The sequence below is a fragment of the Lampris incognitus genome, chromosome 6 (assembly GCF_029633865.1).
Source record: "Lampris incognitus isolate fLamInc1 chromosome 6, fLamInc1.hap2, whole genome shotgun sequence".
In the NCBI taxonomy this organism is placed as follows: Eukaryota; Metazoa; Chordata; class Actinopteri; order Lampriformes; family Lampridae; genus Lampris; species Lampris incognitus.
This window is the reverse complement of record NC_079216.1, coordinates 25,306,582-25,327,209: the sequence shown is the minus strand read 5'-3', so window position 1 is coordinate 25,327,209 and position 20,628 is coordinate 25,306,582. Positions and strand designations below refer to the sequence as shown.

The 20,628-nt window shown below is 42.9% G+C and overlaps 1 protein-coding gene across 1 annotated transcript in view; it reads left to right on the top strand.

Moving 5' to 3' along the window:
- Positions 1-20,628, top strand: part of slc12a3 (solute carrier family 12 member 3) — a 173,401-nt gene that overhangs the window by 69,020 nt on the left and 83,753 nt on the right. Inside the window, exons 7-8 of the mRNA XM_056281635.1 lie at positions 13,042-13,153; positions 13,513-13,643. Of these exons, the coding sequence (XP_056137610.1) occupies positions 13,042-13,153; positions 13,513-13,643 (243 nt within the window). The remainder of the gene's footprint in view (positions 1-13,041; positions 13,154-13,512; positions 13,644-20,628) is intronic.

The following is a 20,628-nucleotide window of genomic DNA, read 5'->3' as shown; positions in this document are numbered from 1 at the left end:
CAGTTCTGCACCACAGTTAAAGCCTTTCTAGCAATACAGAAACGACCTGTTGATGGTGGATGGCCTGTTAATGAAAGGAAAGATAATACTGATTCCAGCAAGCATGCAACAGGACATCCTGGACAAAATTCACCAGGGTCACCAGGGAATGGTGAAATGCATGGCCAGGGCCCCAGATTAGAGAGAAGGTATGTCAGTGTGAAATTTGTGCTAAAGAGAGTCAAAATGCCACAGAACCTCTGATGACCACACCCTTGCCATCACGCCCATGGGAACGGCTAGCAGCTGACTTATTTGAGTGGAAGAAGGGTCAGTATTTAGTAGTCATTGATTACAATTCGAGATACATTGAGGTTGCCAATTTAACAAGCACTTCAGCAACAGCTGTGATTGTGAAAATAAGTCATCTTTAGCCGCCACGGGATGCCGGATACACTCGTCATAGACAATGGACCGCAGTTTGCTGCTGCAGAGTTTGCAGATTTTGCTAAAGATTACAACTTTCAACATGTTACCAGTAGCCCCCGTTACCCACAAAGCAATGGGGAAGCTGAACGTGCAGTAAAGACTGTGAAATCCTTATTGCAGAAGAATGAGGACCCTCACAAAGCACTTATGGCATACAGAGCAACTCCTCTTGCCCATGGAGTATCACCGGCACAGCTCCTGATGGGGTGTAACATCCAAACACCCCTTCCGGTGTGTCCACGCACTCTCAAACCAGCATGGCCAAACTTGAGAGCTTTTGAGTTGAAAGACCAGGAGTTTAAAAGACAACAGACTGAAGGATACAACAGACGACATAGAGCACGGGAGTCACCACCACTCCAACCAGGTCAGAGAGTTTGGATACGGAATGTTCCACACACAGGAGTCGTCTCTGGATCAGCAGGGACACCACGTTCATACTTGATCCAAACCTCAACAGGCAGTCTCCAAAGAAACCGTTCTCATTTGAGAGTAGTGCCTTCACCATCTGGAAGCCAGCCGGACTCTGGACTACACACCAGAGTTGGCAGGGCAGTCAAGCCTGTTAAAAGACTGAATTTGTAGTTTAGTGTTGTGGATATACACGGAGCAGAATAACCTCCATACCACAACAGAGAGGATCAGGTCGTCTACCCTACCTCTCAGTTAGGTTATGTACTTGTCTTGATATGTTCATAGGTAAAAAAAAAAAAAAGGAAAATGAGATGTGAAATGTGTGTCTAGATATAAGATGTGAAATGTGAAGTTCATTTAACCAGTTTATACACTACCGTTCAAAAGTTTGGGATCACCCAAACAATTTCGTGTTTTCCATGAAAAGTCACACTTATTCACCACCATATGTTGTGAAATGAATAGAAAATAGAGTCGAGACATTGACAAGGTTAGAAATAATGATTTGTATTTGAAATAAGATTTTTTTTACATCAAACTTTGCTTTCGTCAAAGAATCCTCCATTTGCAGCAATTACAGCATTGCAGACCTTTGGCATTCTAGCTGTTAATTTGTTGAGGTAATCTGGAGAAATTGCACCCCACGCTTCCAGAAGCAGCTCCCACAAGTTGGATTGGTTGGATGGGCACTTCTTTGAGCAGATTGAGTTTCTGGAGCATCACATTTGTGGGGTCAATTAAACGCTCAAAATGGCCAGAAAAAGAGAACTTTCATCTGAAATTCGACAGTCTATTCTTGTTCTTAGAAATGAAGGCTATTCCATGCGAGAAATTGCTAAGAAATTGAAGATTTCCTACACCGGTGTGTACTACTCCCTTCAGAGGACAGCACAAACAGGCTCTAACAGGTACTATTTAATGAAGATGCCAGTTGGGGACCTGTGAGGCGTCTGTTTCTCAAACTAGAGACTCTAATGTACTTATCTTCTTGCTCAGTTGTGCAACGCGGCCTCCCACTTCTTTTTCTACTCTGGTTAGAGCCTGTTTGTGCTGTCCTCTGAAGGGAGTAGTACACACCGGTGTAGGAAATCTTCAATTTCTTAGCAATTTCTCGCATGGAATAGCCTTCATTTCTAAGAACAAGAATAGACTGTCGAGTTTCAGATGAAAGTTCTCTTTTTCTGGCCATTTTGAGCGTTTAATTGACCCCACAAATGTGATGCTCCAGAAACTCAATCTGCTCAAAGAAGGGCCCATCCAACCAATCAAACTTGTGGGAGCTGCTTCTGGAAGCGTGGGGTGCAATTTCTCCAGATTACCTCAACAAATTAACAGCTAGAATGCCAAAGGTCTGCAATGCTGTAATTGCTGCAAATGGAGGATTCTTTGACGAAAGCAAAGTTTGATGTAAAAAAAATCTTATTTCAAATACAAATCATTATTTCTAACCTTGTCAATGTCTTGACTCTATTTTCTATTCATTTCACAACATATGGTGGTGAATAAGTGTGACTTTTCATGGAAAACACAAAATTTTTTGGGTGATCCCAAACTTTTGAACGGTAGTGTATATGCTCACGTTTACAGAGATGTTTAAGATGCCAGCTGTTCCCCTGCCTTGTTGGTAAAATCAGCATTAGGCTTTATTAACATATGATTTAATTTTTCTGTAAAGATCCTGAAAGTATGAGTTTAAAAGGGGGAGGTGTAGTGAGCAGGTTTTGTTATGTAATGAGCGCGCATGCGCGAGTGTTGAGACTTGAAGATATGCCTAGTTAAAGGTCAACGTTATGCCTTGGTGCCCAGTCCATTCATTACTAATATAAGTACTATAAAGTACAAGACAGTTTACAGATAATTTAACAAAAGGGAATTAAAAAAAGAAAAGGAAAAGAAAAAAAACCCTTTACTTCAGCTTGAAGTGTTAGTTGTAATGGCGGTATAAATTAAAGACATGAATACATTTTAAAAAAAGGGAAAGGAGGGGTCAGGTCAGGGAGGAGAGGGAATTTGTGTACGCATGTGTGTAGTGGTATGGCTGCGTGTATATTCATAGACAGATAGGTGAATTGAGAAGATAGAGACGCATGTATGATACAGAATGTATACAAGGGTCTGGAACACTTCACTGTCTCAATATAGTACTAGCCATGGCCGGGCTCCACCTTTTAATAAATATATCTTTCTGAAGTCTCAAAGAGTATGTTATTTGTTCCATCTGATATATTTCCCATACTTTTTCAATTCATAAATTGTATGTTGGGGGGGGTCAGATTTTAACCACTTAATTGTTATGCATTTAATTGCTGCTGTTAGTAATATTTGCAAAAGGTATTTTTTAGATCTTCCATCAATCCCTTCCGGCATTAATCCCAGTAATGCCATCTTTGGATCTTTTGTGAAGTTTTGTTGGAATACTTCTTTAAGTGCCTCAAATACCTCTTCCCAAAATGTTCTTAATTTAGGGCATGTCCAAAATATGTGGGTATGGTTGCCAATTTGTGTTCCACAATTTCTCCAGCATTTATTTGAGTGTGTTGGGCCCGTTTTAGCTACTATTTCTGGTGTCTGAAAGAATCTCATAGTTACCTTCCATTTGAATTCCCTCCATGTATTTGAATTGGTTACTAGATTAGCTTCATTACATATTTCTTCCCACATGTCCTGTGGTATATCTGTATTCATTTCAGTTTCCCATCTTCCTTTTATCTGCAGTGTATTATTCATACATAAGCCTAAAAATGTTTGGTAAACATGACATGACTTTCTTATCCCCGATCCCTGTTTGTAATTTTATCAAGAACTATTTAATTGGAGTGGGCACCAACACACGATCCCACTCTTTATGTTTTGTTAAAAACTCCCTTAATTGTAAATACCTGAAAAAAATCTGTGGCAGGAAGCATAAACTCCTCTCTCAGCTGTTCAAATGATTTAAGGACGCCATCCTTATGAAGTTGGTGTAGATTACTGTGACCATGTTCTGACCATTTTCTAAAACCTGCGTCTATATGGGAGGGTACACAATCTTTTATTAGTCCGATACTAGTTAGCGCGGAAATTACTTTAAGCAATCCAAATGACAGTTTTCTTTTCCTCCAGATTTTTAGTGTAACTCTAGTCCATTCACTCATTTGCGTTTCTTTTAAGGGGACATCTAGGAAAGGCAAGATCTGTAGGGGCTTCACACACAAGCTTTTTTCTTTTCTTTTTTTTTTGAAAACTTTATTTTCCAATTTTCAAGTTTTTTGGAACAGGTATACAAAGCACACGAACAACAACAACAACAACAACAACAAAAATAAACATGTAGGAATCCCCCTCCCCCCCAAGGCTCAAAAAAGAAAAAAAAAGAAAGAAAAAAAAGGACTATGCAGGGATTTCTTATTCCAATTCCATATGATAGCCATATTTTTGAAGACGATATAAAGTTGTACACATATATCTATAAGTACTTTCGTTACAACCAGGTAAATAAAAAGTACATTCAATAAAAGGGAAAACCTTCAATAAAGTCTATGAAAGGACTCCAGGTCAAAGTAAAGTTTTTGCGGGTTTTACATATTTTATATCGGAGCTTTTCTAAAGGTAGAAAGGACAGCACCTCCCTCAACCACTGCAAAAATGATGGCGCTTTATTCGACTTCCAGTTAAATAGGATAAGTCTGCGTGCTAGTAATGAGGCAAATGCAAAGTTGTGATCTTACAGTTAGGGGGTGGTATGCCAAAGATGGCTGTGTGAAAATCAGGGTTTATGGTCTGTTTACAGATATGTGAGAATACATTAAATATCTGTCCCCAATAACTGTTGAGGGAGGGGCATGCCCAGAACATGTGTCCCACCGAGGCTGGACTATGACTGCACCTCGGACAGCCAGGGTCTGTGGTGGGAAAGATGCTGGCAAGCTTGTCCCCCGAGTAGTGAAGACGGTGAAGCACCTTAAACTGAATTAACCCATGTCGTATACACAATGAGGACGTATGTATACGAGTTAAGCTGTCCCGCCATGCCTCTTCAGAAAGCTCTACACCCAAATCTCTCTCCCATGCAGTTTTTGTTTTGTCCCAGGATATCTGTTTCAATCCCTGTATCAGTGTGTAAATTATAGAGACCCGTTTTTTCCCAAAGGGATCCATCTCTAGAATAACAACTAATTGGCTCCCGGGTGACAGATACGGAAATGAGGGAAACACTTTCTTGGCAAAACTACGGATTTGAAGGTATCTAAAAAAATGGGATCTGGGTATGTTATGGTCTTTGGTAAGTGTTTCAAATGAGATGAATGTTCCATCTTTAAATAGATCACAGAAAAACACCAGTCCATTTCTATGCCAAAGTTGAAATGCGTTATCTAACACAGATGGCAAGAAGAATTGATTATTTGCTACTGGAAAAAGACCGCTAGCATGCTTTAAACCAAAATGCCTCCTAAACTGGAGCCATATCCTAAGTGACGCTTTAACCACCGGGTTTGTTATTTGTATGTTACGATTATGTGGTAGTGGAGAGGTGAATATCGGTAAAGGATTGGATAGGAGTTCCATGTGAACCCAATCTGTACCCTGTTGATTCTTATATGTAAATGCCCAATGTAAAAGTTTTACAATGTTCGCAGCCCAGTAGTAACAAATAAAGTTAGACAAGCCTAATCCCCCTGTCTCCTTAGGGACCTCCAAGTATATTTTCTTCATCCACACAAGCTTTTTTCTATGTTAAGCCAGCGAGTACATGTAAGATCCTGAATCCATATTGTTAAAGGTTTTAACTGTGCAGCCCAAAAATAATATCTTAGATTCGGGAATTTGAGCCCTCCATGCAGTTTTGATAGCTGTGATGTTTTTAGTCTAATTCTTGGTCGTTTTCCTTGCCATATAAATTTTGAAATGAGCCTGTCTAATTTATCAAATATAGATTTAGGAATATCAATAGGTACCATCTGAAATTGATAGAGAAGCTTAGGTAGCACATGCATGCGTATACTCTCAATACGGCCCAACAGAGACAGGGGAAGTGTTGACCACTGGTCCAAATCCTTACTGATATTATGTGTTATGCGTTTGTAATTTGCATCATATAACTTTCCTAGTGATGGGGGGATTTGAATACCGAGATATTTAATGCCGTCTTTAGGCCATTTAAACCCACTCTGGAGTTTGACCGCTTGAGGAATTCTACCACTTATATCCATTGCCATTGTTTTGTCCACATTTACTTTATAACCTGAGAAGTACCCATATGTTGAAATAAGATCCTTTAAGTGTGAGATTGTTGTTGTAGGTTCGGCTATATATAAAAGCACATCATCTGCGTATAAGGGTAATTTGTGTCCTTCATTTATTGTCAGTCCCTTTATGTTATTGTCATCTCTGATAAGCTGTGCTATCGGTTCAATAATAATATCAAACAGTAAGGGTGATAGAGAGCAGCCCTGTCTGCAGCCACGTTCAAGGGCAAATCGGTTTGACAGAGCCCCATTTACTTTAACAGCAGCTTGTGGATTAGAATATAGTGTTTGTATCCACTTTATGAAATTAAGGCCAAAATGGAATCGTTTCAGTGTTTGAGGCAAGTATTGCCAGAATACTTGATCGAATGCCTTCTGGGCATCAAGGGATAATATCATTGCTTCCTCCTCCTTGACTTTCGGATGAGTCATTAAATTTAATAGTCCTCTGATATTGTCCCCATAGTATCTTCCTGTGATAAACCCAGTCTGATCAGGATGAATAATTTCTGTGATAATTTTATTGACGCGTCTCGATAGAATAGCTCTTAGTATACGCAGGTCTTCATTCAGTAGTGAAATAGGCCTATATGATTGGCATTTGGTGGGGTCCTTGCCTTCCTCATGTATTACAACTATTGTCGTCTCCCTCCAGGAGGGGGCCATGGATCCAGATTGTAGCGCATGGTGGTAAGCTTTTAATAGTAAAGGTGATACTGTCTCTTTAAAAATGTTCTAAAATGTATTAATAAACCCATCTGGTCCGGGGCTTTTATTGTTTTTCAGTGTAGAGATTAAATGTTGTATTTCCCATTCCTTAAGTGGTTAATCCAACTCTTTTGTCATGGTCTGAGGTAGCTCTTTTATTGTTATGTCTTTCAAAAACTGTGCTAACTCTTTATCATCTGTGCAAGTGTCTGTGTTTTTGTATAGGGATTTATAAAATTCTGCAAAAAACTCTGAAATCTCATCTGGTTTTGTAAGTGTTAAGCTATTAGGCTTTAATTTATGTACTACATTGGATGATTGCTGTTTTTAAGTCTTAATGCTAACAATCTACTTGTCCTGTTACCATTTTCATAATATTTTTGATTGGTGAACCTTATGTTGCCCTCAATCTTTTTGGTGATTAGGCTATTTAGATCTCTTCGTGCTTGTTTGAGCACATTAAGTAGATTGGAGGATGGTGTTCTTTTATGTTGTTGCTCCAGCTGTCTTATTTTGTCTTCTAATTCATGTTGTTTGGCTTCCCTTCTCTTTTTTTTCACACTTGCAAATGAGATAATGCGACCTCTAATATAAGCCTTAGCACAGTCCCATAGAATGAGAGGTGATATTTCGGGCGAGATATTTGTATCTAAATAGTTGTTTAGTTCAGTTGTTACAAATGAGATAAATTCCTTATCATTTAAAAGTGATGCATTTAATCGCCATTGTTTAGTTGTTGGCCTGTGACCTATGTTCCATGATCGTACTAGAGGTGCATGATCAGATAGAGTAATTGGTAGAATCTCCATGTCTTCTATCCTGTGGAGTACTGCTTTGGGGGTGAAAAAATAATCAATTCTAGAATAGAATGAATGTCTGTGTGAGTAAAAAGTGAAATCTCTACCTTTAGGGAATTTACATCTCCAAACATCCACCAGACCTGACTCTGTCGACAAGTGTCTTAGGATTTTACTCATTCTAGAAGTGAGAGATTTTGAGGTATGTTGTCTATCCATAAACTGAGACATAACACAGTTGAAATCCCCTCCTAGCAGTAAGATGCCGGAGCTGTTCTGTAGGATTGTGGAGAAGATTGTACTAATGAAGCCAGGCTCGTCATCATTTGGAGCATAAATGTTCATAAAAGAGACTTGTATTCCATCTATAGATCCATTTACTAGAATAAATCTCCCTTCAGCATCTTTGTGGACTTTAGTTTGTGTAAAATTAACCTGCCTATGTATCAGAACAGATACGCCTCTCTTTCTACCTGATGGGTGTGATAAGTAAAATATTTTGTCCGCCCAAGATTTTTTTAGTTTCTCATGTTCTATTTCCGACAAGTGGGTCTCTTGCAAAAATGCTATCTGAGTGTTGGCTCTTTTTACCTGATTAAGGATTTGCTTCCTCTTTATAGGACTATGAAGACCTTTCACATTGTAATTTATGACTTTAAGGGATCCCATGACTTAAAGTTAGAATTATGTAGAGTATTAGTTTTGCCCTTGAGTAATGTGGTGGGAAGGGAAGGCAAGTGCGGAGGAGAGAGTTGGAAGTGGGACGTAGTATCGATGTGTGTGATTGTATGAGCACAGGTGGGTGGGTATAAGAAAGTACCTGTGGTAGGTGAGAGTAGATAATGTGGGGAAAGTGGGATATAGTAACAAAAGAAAATATGAAAATAAATAAATAAATATAAATTATGAAATAGTGTGTGAAATAATTATTAATACTAATTACAGCAGTATGATCACCATAATGTTTTAACATTAACAAAAAGCATTTGAAAGGAAAATTCAATTTCCCTGTTGCTCTTATTCTTACGGCAGGATCCCCGGGGAACAGTGGGATCTGTGCAAATAGAACTGAAGATAAAGCAGGATAAACCATGGACTCAACCAGCATTAGCGTCCGATCACTCTTTAGGACAGGGTCCCAGGCTGCAGGTCTAAACATGCAGCTGTGCGAACAGTCTTTAAAAATCCAAAGGAGTTAAATCAAGTGCAACTGGAATTGGTATATATCCGTGAAGACGTTTCGCCTCTCATCCAAGAGGCTTCCTCAGTTCGTGCCTTTCTGACTAGACCAAGCTAGTCTGACTGTCTGGTGATCAGACTCAGAATTTATCCTCTTTGGAGTCGTTGTTAGAGCTATAGATGTCCATGGCTCTTTGTCTTCCGATGTTTACCAACAACCGTCGCTAACCGAGCCATAGATATCAGTGGCTCTTTTGTGTACCGATGTTTGGCCGCGCCCGTCGCCATCGGAGCTATTGATTTGCATTTGTTTAGCAGCGACGGTCGTTGGGGGTGTTAGTTTCGACTTCATTATACAGCGGTCATGAGAGTCGTTGGAGCCGTTAGTGACCGACTGTTGTTCTTGGAGGCTAGGCTTCTTGAGTCTCCTGGGTAGAGATGAAAGGACGGCATTGTAAGTGGGAGATAGGTGGTGTCGCAGACCTCCTCCTCTGTTGAGGGATGGTTTTTCCAGTTTCACATAGATGGCTTCCTTCACCCCTCTTTCAAACCATCTATCTTCTGTGTCCAAAATGTGTATGTTGCTGTCCTCGAAGGAGTGTGTCTTCTCCTTTAGGTGTAGATAGACTGCTGAGTCTTGTCCTGAGGAGTTTGGCCTTCTGTGTTGGGCCATCCGTTTGTGTAGTGGTTGTTTGGTTCTTCCTATCTATAGGTCAGTGCAATCCTCATTGCATTGTACAGCATACACCAGATTGCTTTTTCGAGTGTGTGGTGCACGCTCTTTGGGATGAACCAGTCTTTGTCGGAGCGTGTTCCTGGGTTTGAAGTATACCGGGATGTGGTGTTTGTTGAAAATTCTCCTGAGTTTCTCGGAGACCACATACAGGATGGCTGTGCTCTTCCTTCTGTTCCTTTTCTCCTCGTCGCTCACCTGGTTGGTCTTTTTGGAACGTGTTGCAGTTTTCACAAAGGTCCAACTGGGGTAGCCGCAGGTTTTTAAAGCTCCCCTCAGGTGTTTGTGTTCTTCTCGTTGGGCCTGAGTGCGGCAGGCCCAACGGGAAGAACACAAACACCTGAGGGGTGTTAAGGTTTGTGGAAGACCCCAAGCGCACGACACCAGGCAGAGATAGAGTTAGCCGAAACCGGCGTAGTTTATTAATAGTTCTGACAAAGGTCAATACAGGAGTACAAGGAGCAACGTAGGAAACAGGAAATACAAAAAAAACCGAAGTTGTCCTTTAACTTGAAAACGAACTGAAAAGTCCCTCTAAGGTCCAACGAGAAAACAAGCACGGCAACGTAAAGAGTCCAGTAATCCACTTTGCAGGTTATGCACAACAAACAGAGAAAGTCCAAGAAAACTCACTGGTAATCCAAATTGGGAACGCGGCAGAATAATACCACAGGGAAAAACTCCAGAGAAAATAGTAAATCCAAGGGCTGAGATAAAGTCGGAGAGAATGCACAGGGAGGGATGGGAGGGATAACGACAGCGCGGCCAAACATCGCTACACTAAAGAGCCACTCATATCTATGGCTCTGTTAGTGACAGGCGTTGCTAAACAGCGGAACACAAAGAGCCATGGACATCTATAGCTCTGACAACGACTCCAAATAGGATAAATTCTGAGTCTCATCACCAGCCAGTCAGACTAGCTTGGTCTAGTCAGAAAGGCACGAACTGAGGAAGCCTCTTGGATGAGAGGCAAACGTCTTCACGGATATATACCAAGTCCAGTTGCACTTGATTCAACTCCTTTGGATAACCATGACCTGGATGAATGAGAACATTCACAGACAGTCTTTAAAAATGTTCGCATTTGCTTGGATATAAAACCGAGCATACCAACTAGTGTCATCAGTTAGCACTCAGGTTCCTGCAGAACTTACGAATACAATCTAGCAAAGATAACGGCACCTTAACCTCAATGTCTCTCTTATCAAAGTAATTGTGTATATCATATATATAGTATATATATAGCTTATTGTGAAGTTGGGAAATAGTCACCGACAAGGTAAATATAAAGAAAAAAAAATACAGATCAGTAAATGTATCCTATGGGGATATGCCCTTTGTTCATTACAGCAGGTTTACATAGACAAACCTACATCAAATCAATTCCTACACGCACGCACGCACGCACGCACGCACACACACTCTCTCTCTCACACACACACACACACACACAGAGTACCTCAGCGCACGGGCATATCGACATGCAAACGTACAGACAACCACAAGGGGATTTGCATATTCTGTTAACCTTGCCATTATGTAGGGATAGTTAATCAGGAAGTGCAGTGGATTAGCAAGGAGTAATTGAGGGCAGCTATGAAGAGGATGAAGAATGGAAAGGCAGTTGGTCCTGATGACATACCTGTGGAGGCGTGGAGATGTTTAGGAGAGATGGCAGTGGAGTTTTTAACTAGATTGTTTAACACAATCTTGGAAAGTGAGAGGATGCCTGAGGAGTGGAGAAGAACCATACTGGTACCAATTTTCAAGAACAAGGGCAATGTGCAGAACTGTAGCAACTACAGAGGTATAAAGTTGATCAGCTACAGCATGAAGATATGGGAAATAGTAATAGAAGCTAGGTTAAGAGGAGAGGTGATGATTAGTGAGCAGCAGTATGGTTTCATGCCACGAAAGACCACCACAGATGCAATGTTTGCTTTCAGAATTTTGATTGAGAAGTATAGGGAAGCCTAGAAGGAGTTACATTGTGTCTTTGTAGATTTAGAGAAAGCATATGACAGGGTGCCGAGAGAGGAGGTGTGGTATTGTATGAGGAAGTCAGGAGTTGCAGAGAAGTATGTAGGAGTGGTGCAGGATATGTATGAGGGAAGTGTGACAGTGGTGAGGTGTGCGGTTGGAATCACAGATGGGTTCAAGGTGGAAGTGGGATTACATCAAGGATCTGCTCTTAGCCCTTTCTTGTTTGCAATGGTGATGGAGAGGTTGATGAACAAGATCAGGCAGGAGTCTCCATGGATGATGATGTTCATTGTGATCTGTAGCAAGAGTAGGGTGCAGGTTGAGGAGAGTCTGGAGAGGTGGAGGTATGCACAGGAGAAAAGAGGAATGAAAGTCAGTAGGAGCAAAACAGAATACCTATGCGTGAATAAGAGGGAGGACAGTGGAATGGTCAGGATGCAAGGAGTGGAGTTGATGAAGGCATATAAGTTTAAATACTTGGGGTCAACTGTCCAAAGTAACAGGGAGTGCAGGAGAGAGGTGAAGAAGAGAGTGCAGGCAGGATGGAGTGGGTGGAGAAGAGTTTCAAGAGTGATTTGCGACAGAAGGGTACCAGCAAAAGTTAAAGGGAAGGTTTACAAGATGGTTGTGAGACCAGCTGTTATATGGTTTGGAGACAGTGGCACTGATGAAAAAACAGGAGGTGGAGCTAGAGGTGGCAGAGTTGAAGATGCTAAGATTTTCACTGGGGGTGACGAAGAAGGACAGGATTAGGAACGATAATATTAGAGGGACCGCTCAAGTTGGACGGTTTGGAGACAAAGAAAGAGAGGCAAGATTGAGATGGCTTGGACATGTGTGGAGGAGAGATGCTGGTATATTGGGAGAAGGATGCTGAATATGGAGCTGCCAGGGAAGAGGCAAAGAAGAAGGCCAAAGAGGAGGTTTATGGATGTTGTGAGGGAGGACATGCAAGTGGCTGATGTGACAGATGAAGAAGACAGAAAGAAATGGAAACGGATGATCAGCTGTGGCGACCCCTAACGGGAACAGCCGAAAGTAGTAGTAGTAGTAGTAGAAAAAAGTACTAGAGAGCACAGAACTGTGGCTGCTGTCTGCGGTGCCATGTTGGTGAAAAGGCTGCCTATATGGTACGCATGGTGTGAAAGGTGTATGCACATTCTCACTGCCTGTTATTTTCATACATATGGAAACCTGCGTGGGAAGTGGCGTAAATAAACTTTTTGTGTGTACACATGTTTTATACATTTGTCCCCTGCATGTGCAAAACTGATGAAAAAAGAGCACTTCAAGCGCCATAGTTTGAAGTATAAGGCCACTGACCAAGCTACCGTATTTGACGAGTTGGGAAAGAGAACATGTTGCCTATGTACAACTAGAAAATCTCCTTAAAATCAAACCCAGAGAATGACTGAAATTGTGGTTTGAGTTACACTGTCAACAACACATTTTGTTACAATTATTTTAAGGAAATTAGTTTCTTTAAACAATTGTATGTGTATGTATGTTTAAATGTGTGTGTTTGCCTCAGGCCCAAATTCTGTTCTTCCTGGTCATTATGGTGTCATTTGCCAACTACATTGTTGGAACTATTATTCCTGCCTCGCCCCAGAAACAAGCCAAGGGATTCTTTAGCTACAAAGGTGACAACTTGGTGCTTAACTTGAGAATATCACATTAGGAATTGTAGAGAAATTTGTATAGTTTGTTTCTCTGATTGCAACATTTTAAATGCCATCATAATTATATCTCACTTTCTTTTTACAAAAACAATGACATCTTCACAAAAAAACAAAAGATTGAAAATTGTGTTATTTTTTTGTTTGTATATTGGTAGCAGAAGGTTAGCAGACGTTAAATACTTCAATGATATGCACTGATATCTTTTTAATAATGATAGAAATTTCAGGAATTATTTGACTTAATAAATCCCTATTTGGAAGCACTCTAGCAAATTAAACAAATATCCAACTTACAACCCTATCCACTTCACCCCATACAGCGGACATCTTTGTTGCCAATTTTGTGCCTGGCTGGCGAGGGTCAGAGGGCAGTTTCTTTGGCATGTTCTCAATTTTCTTCCCTTCAGCCACGGGCATCCTGGCTGGCGCCAACATATCTGGAGATTTGAAGGTATTGTTTTGTTCTGTAAATGTTTATGTAGCGCTTTTTCTCATTTCGTTCCATATTTCCTTCACTGTTTTTCACCCTTACCCTTTTTGAGACCCGCACCCTGTTTCTGTTTGAGAAATGTCATGCACTTTATACTCAATGATTTTGTGCAGAGAGTTTAACTATTTTCCCCCCTGCAGCAACAAATGTAATTTAATTTAATTTAAGGCCTTGAGTACTTATTCCTTGTTCAGTTTCTTACTATAAGTTATGGAGTCCTCCACAGTGCTTAATTTTTAAATCAAGAGTTGCCAGAACACAGGTCTCCCTGACAGTACATGACTTCACTGGCTCAGATTTGCCGGAGCATGTAATTCACAATGAGTAATTTTTGTGGAAATCTTTCATTTGGGACTATGTTGGAGGTTGCCAAGGTCCTCTATATCTTAACAATGCTCCAGAGAGACAGTTACCCAAGTCAGCAATAACCGTATCAACATTATAGAACAAAAGAAATGTTACATGAAAAGGGTTTTTATGAGTAGATACAGAGAGATGAAAGCCAATATGTAGCTTGGAGTTATCATTGTAATTGAACTTCTGGAGTTTTCCTTACCTAAAAATAAGCTAAAGGGACCACTAAAAGCAATGCTGAAGTTGGTGCTGGAGAATGATCAGACTGACTGGAATGAGTGCACATATCTCTTGTTTATTATTTATCAAATACAATGCATTCAGGAGAAGTAAACAAACAATGTGATCAAACCTTCTCACAACAAAGGGAACCCTTGTATTACCAAACAACCTTCCTATGGGAAAAGGATGTTATAACTTTCAACTCTTAAGGAATGTTTGGGGGGAGGTCAAATGTCAGGCTGACCCAAACTGGCTGTCTTTCCACCCTGGGTCATCATATGAATAACAGACCTCAGCAATCATCCCTTGATAAATGTATACATCCTGTATCCAAGTTCACAATCTAAGTTCCAATCTGACTCTTTCATTTTTAATTTTATCAAGCCCTTCCGCTTCCAGTGTGGGAAGATGGCGGCGTGAATTCATGTTTGCAGCGGCCTCACCCAGTACCACTGTGGGAAGGTGGTGGCGCGAATTCACGTTTGCGGCACCCTCACTCAGTACTGTCCATGCGGTGTCATTGTCCACATCTGCGTCTAAGTTTTGTCTTTGTTTGATGGCTGGGAGAGCAGGCGCTGGATCGGCTGGGAGAGCTTGGTCTGCTGCGTCCTGTGCCCAGAGACCATGGCCCTGCTTGGAGTTGCGCCCGAGGAGGAAACACTGAGGGCAGTCTGACAGGATGTGGAATTGGGGCAGGCTACGCTAACTGCTAGCCCATGCAGACCGGTTGTTCAGATAACACTGAGGGCAGTCTGGTGGCGGCCTCGCCTGGTATTGACTGTGGTGTTTTTGGTGTCGTCGTGTGGAGTGCGGGTAGGTGCGTCAAGGGTGTCTGGCTGGGAAAGCTGGCGTTGGATTGGCTGAGGGAGCCTGGTCTGCTGCGTCTGGTGGGCCCAAGGACCACAGCCCCTGCCCGGAGCTGCACCCGAAGAGGAAACACCAAGGGCGGTCTGACAGGATGTGGAAGACTAAGCTAACTGCTAGCCCATTTAGACTGGCTGTTCCGACAGTCATCCTGGCTGACGTTTGCTCCCTTGGAAAGTTATTTTTAGTTTAGATTTAATTTGGATATAGTATGTGTTAGTTTGGCTATACAGTACATCCGGAAAGTATTCACACCCCTTCACTTTCCCCACATTTTGTTATGTTACAGCCTTATTCCAAAATGGATTAAATTCCTTTTTTTTTCTCATCAATCTACACACAATACCCTATAATGACAAAGTGAAAAGGGTTTTGTAGAATTTTTTTGCAAATTTATTAAAAGTAAAAAACTGAAATATTGCATGTACATAAGTATTCACACCCATTGCTATCACACTCAAAATTGGGGTCAGGTTCATCCTGTTTCCACTGATCATCCTTGAGATGTCTCTACATCTTGATTGGAGTCCACCCGTAGTAAATTCAATTGATTGGACATGATTTGGAAAGGTACACACCTGTCTATATAAGGTTCCACTGTTGACAGTGCATGTCAGAGCAGAAACCAAGCCATGAAGTCAAAGGAATTGTCTGTGGACGTCCGAGACAGGATTGTATCGAGGCACATCTGGGGAAGGGTACAAAAAAATGTCTACAGCTTTGAAGGTCCCGAAGAGCACAGTGGTCTCCATCATTTGTAAATGGAAGAAGTTTGGATCCACCAGGACTCTTCCTAGAGCTGGCCGCCCAGCCAAACTGAGCAATCGGGGGAGAAGGGCCTTGGCAAGGGAGGTGACCAAGAACCTGATGGTCACTCTGACAGAGCTCCAGCATTCCTCTGTGGAGATCGGAGAATATTCCAGAAGGACAACCATCTCTGCAGCACTCCACCAATCAGGCCTTTATGGTAGAGTGGCCAGACAGAAGCATCTGCTCAGTAAAAAAGCACATGACAGCCCACTTGGAGTTTGCCAGAAAGCACCTAAAGAACTCTCAGACCATGAGAAACAAGACTCTCTGGTCTGATGAAACCAAGATTGAACTCTTTGGCCTGAATGCCAAACGTCACATCTGGAGGAAACCAGGCACCTCTCATCACCTTGCTAATACCATCCCTACAGTGAAGCATGGTGGTGGCAACATCATGCTGTGGGGATGTTTTTCAGCGACAGGAACTGGGAGACTAGTAAGGATCGAGGGAAAGATGAATGGAGCAAAGTACAGAGAGATCCTTGATGAAAACCTGCTCCAGAGCGCTCAGGACCTCAGACTGGGGCAAAGGTTTACCTTTCAACACAACAACGACCCTAAGCACACAGCCAAGACAACTTAGGAGTGGCTTCGAGACAAGTCTGTGAACGTCCTTGAGTGGCCCATCCAGAGCCCAGACTTGAACCCCATTGAACATCTTTGGAAAGACCTGAAAATAGCTGTGCAGCGATGCTCCCCATCTAACCTTACAGAGCTCGAGAGCATCTGCAGAGAAGAATGGGAGAAATACCCAAAATATAGCCATGCCAAGCTTGTAGCTTCATACCCAAGAAGACTTGAGGCTGTAATCGCTGCCAAGGGTGCCTCAACCAAGTACTGAGTAAAGGGTGTGAATACTTATGTACATGCAATATTTCAGTTTTTTATTTTTAATAAATTTGCAAAAATTTCTACAAAACCTTTTTTGCTTTGTCATTATGGGGTATTGTATGTAGATTGATGAGAAAAAAAGGGAATTTAATGCATTTTGGAATAAGGCTGTAACAGAACAAAATGTGGGAACGTGAAGGGGTGTGAATACTTTCCGGATGCACTGTACGTGTAGTGTATGTCACCTCTAGGAGGTAAAGAGTTAACAGGCTAAGAGGTCACGTGTGGTTGTTCATGGAAGTTACGTTACATTATGTGGAGTGGGAAGTATATTCATTGTATATTGGAATACGGAATAAAGCAGCACGTTAGTAGCTTGAGCAGTGTAATGTTTTTAGTGTTACTTGAAATAAGAACACTACATTTTGCGACGAGGATGTAAAATGGAAAGTGACTGGTTACTGCATGAAGTTTGATCTGAAGAGGGTGTAACGTTTATGACAGTGACGTATTGCTGTCATACATTACGGGAGGCAGAACCCGGAAATCAGTTAGTTAGACAGTAGTTCACAGTCTGTCTGTATGTGCTGAGCCTGAGCTTCTCCAGTAAAGTTCCGCGTTTGTTTAATAAGTTGTCTGCCTATTTGTGTTACACACGAGAACATCACATTGGCGACGAGGACAAAAGGATGACGAATGACACACTCTTTGTGACCGGTGTACTTTTTCAATGCGTTGTGTAGGAAAGACAGGACAACTTCTCTCATGCATGGGCGTTTCCTCCCAGGGCAGCGAGGCAGTCCGCCTGATGGGGCAACGGGTGAGCGTCTTTGACAGTCTCGGCATTGAGACATCGAAAGTCGGTGCAGATCCTCAGGTCTCCATTCTTTTTCCAGACCGTCACGAGGGGGGAGGCATACTAACTGATCGATTTACTGATAATGCCATTCATCTCCATGTCTGACAGCACCTCTCTCAGCTGTTGATAGTGGCTGGGGGGGGACACGGCGGTAAGGGAGGCGGAAGGGGTGGTCATCAGAGAGATGGATTCGGTGGACGAACCCCTTCGCTTCTCCACAAGTTCTCCATAAGAGAGCACAAGTTCAGCCAACTTCCTCCTACAACTCTCAGTTACCTCACAGCCATCAACATCAATGTCTCCCAAGCCACAATCCTTCAGCAGCTGCACCGGGTCTCCAGCTGACTGTGGAGGCAAACTAGGTGAGTCAGAGGCGTCGATACCCGATCTGTACATCCCCTGAGTGATAGGCAAATCTTCCACAGCCAGGCAGGGGAAAACATCAGCTATCTTGGCGTTCCGGCGCAGTGTTATGGGTTTAGGTGTCGGGTTCAATACTTTGACAGGCACCCAGCGGTCCCCCCACATGGGTGTCACAACTCGTCCCACCAGGATGTTTCTGGGCGTCGAACGTGCAGCAGTCGGCTCCACCATCACGGTACTCCCAGGTGAGATAGGAGACCCACTGGGCAGCTTCCCCCACACCACATACTTGCACTGGGGGAGGAGTGTGACAGCCTCTCAGTCGCACAGTACCCACAACATCTGGCACCTCCGGGCCCGACCACCGGGTAATACAGCTCAGCAGCTGGAGAAACTGCTCACAATCAGGGTCAGTGTTGCTTGAGGAGATAAGCTTCCAGTACATGTCATCCCCCTTCATTTTCTGAATGATAGGTCTGAGAACATTGCTCCCTACAATAAACTCATCCTTTTGGTTCGGAACAACGAATGATGGAACAGTGAATTTAAAACCATAAACAACAATCTCCAACTCATAAATGCACTTTGGTCTAGTCATACCACAACCAACAAGGACAACATTGGGTGACGCTGGCTGGGGACAGGGTAGAGCCCCAGAATCTCTAAGCTCACTCTCTGCAGCTTCACTGAGGGTACATGACATACTGCCCGAATCTAGCATACCTTTCAACACAACTTTGTCATCAATCTTAACAGGAGCATAAAACAACTCACTACTCAGCTGTACTCTCTGAGAGCCTGTCAGTATGACTATCTCATCTCCAGGTAATGCACTACAGGTCTGTACATAAAGTGAATGCAAGTCTTCTTCTTTAATGAGGGTTAAATCACTATTGCCCCTGCTACCCCTCTCATCACACGGGCGCTCTAGTTTAAATCTGCAGCGGGAGACTGTGCTGGCGTAACTGGGGGCTGGGGGCCCGTGGGGCATACATTCATAAAGTGCCCAGGCTGATGACAGTGGAGACAAAGTCTGTGAAACCTGCAGTGTGAATAGGTCGTGTGACTACTGTCACCACACACTGAGCATGGGGAACTGGACTGAGTGTGAGTGCGTTCTGGCATGCTGGAATAGCCTCCTGACTGGCGGGGTTGGATCTGGGGCCGGCGGGAGTTACTCTGAGACCGATGAGAGTAGTTCTGGGACTGGGTGGGAGCCTGGCCCGAGGCAGCTAGCGTTGCCGTACACAGAGACAGGACCTTGTCAAACAGGGCGGTAACCTGCTGAACGTTCGCATCAGTAACAGGCACAGTGGGCATAGGAGGAGACTGAGCGGCCAACACAGGGGGTTGTTGAGACTGACTGGGAACAAGAGTATATGCAGTGGCAGGTGCAGACGAAACCGGTGGAGAGGTTACCACGACAGGCTGGTGCTGTGTGCCACAGTGAGGGGCTGGCACCATCCATTCATGTGTGCAGACTGAGACGTTTGCGTGTTGGGGATGGGCAGCTGTGCTCTTCAGACTCCTCACATGATCACCCAACCTCTCCTGGACTTCAGCTGCTGTCCACTGCTCCACGGGCTTGAACTGGAAATACACTGCCAGTCTGGGGTCAGGGCAATGAGTGATGACTACTTCAGCACTCGGATCCTCAACACTCTTGTCTCGCCTGCGGAGGCTCTCATCAGCAACATCGATGGCTTTGTTCAGTCGGATCCAATAATCCATTGCACTCTCTGACACGCGCGGCACAGTCCCATAAAAGTCCTTCATAGACATGCTGGAATTGCTGAAATTGCGTTTGAGGATGTCAAATATTGTGGTAGGAAGCTCAGCTGGACTGACTCCAGGACGAATACGGAGTGACACTTTCACCACATCTCAAGCTTTACCACTCAGCCTGCTCATTATCAGGTCATACCTCTCAGCATCTGAGCCGCAGGCCATCCTGCTCGTGTAGCTCATCATATCTTCCCACTCATGAATGGAAAATGTCTCAGACTTGTTACCTTTAAAAAGGAGAGGGGGCTTGGACTCTGACTGGACTACGACTTTAAGTTGTGTGGGATTGATAGTTACATTCTGGTTGTCTAGACGCTTGGACTGAGACTGGGGGCTGCTGGCCAGGTGCATGGCATGGAAGCTAGCAGCGATATTGTCACTAATCTGCTTAGCTAAATCAGTAATAACACTGCCCAGTGTTTCAGTACTAACAACAACTTGGGGGGAAGTCTGCTGAGACAAGTGGGGGGCGTGTACAATAGGTGTTGAACTGGCAGAGGGACCTGACACACTAAACAGTGACTCATCATTCCCCTGATCAAGGCCACCCACAACAGGACACATGGACCTAAACCTAGCTCTCCCATACCCAACCGGCAATACTAACTGCCCTCTACCCACACTAGTGGACTGTCCCCTTCCCATACCATGAATGAACTGTCCCCTTCCCACACCATCAGTAACATCATGCCTATCAGAGAAAGAGCTAACGGGTGTATTGAAAATATCTCTGCTAGACATGTCTCAATTAGGCTATAACAGTGCATAAACAAACAAAATGAAACAAAAGCAAACAAATTCACAGCATCAAAACATCTAGCCTATGGCTTCAAATACCCTAACAAGATCACAGGACAT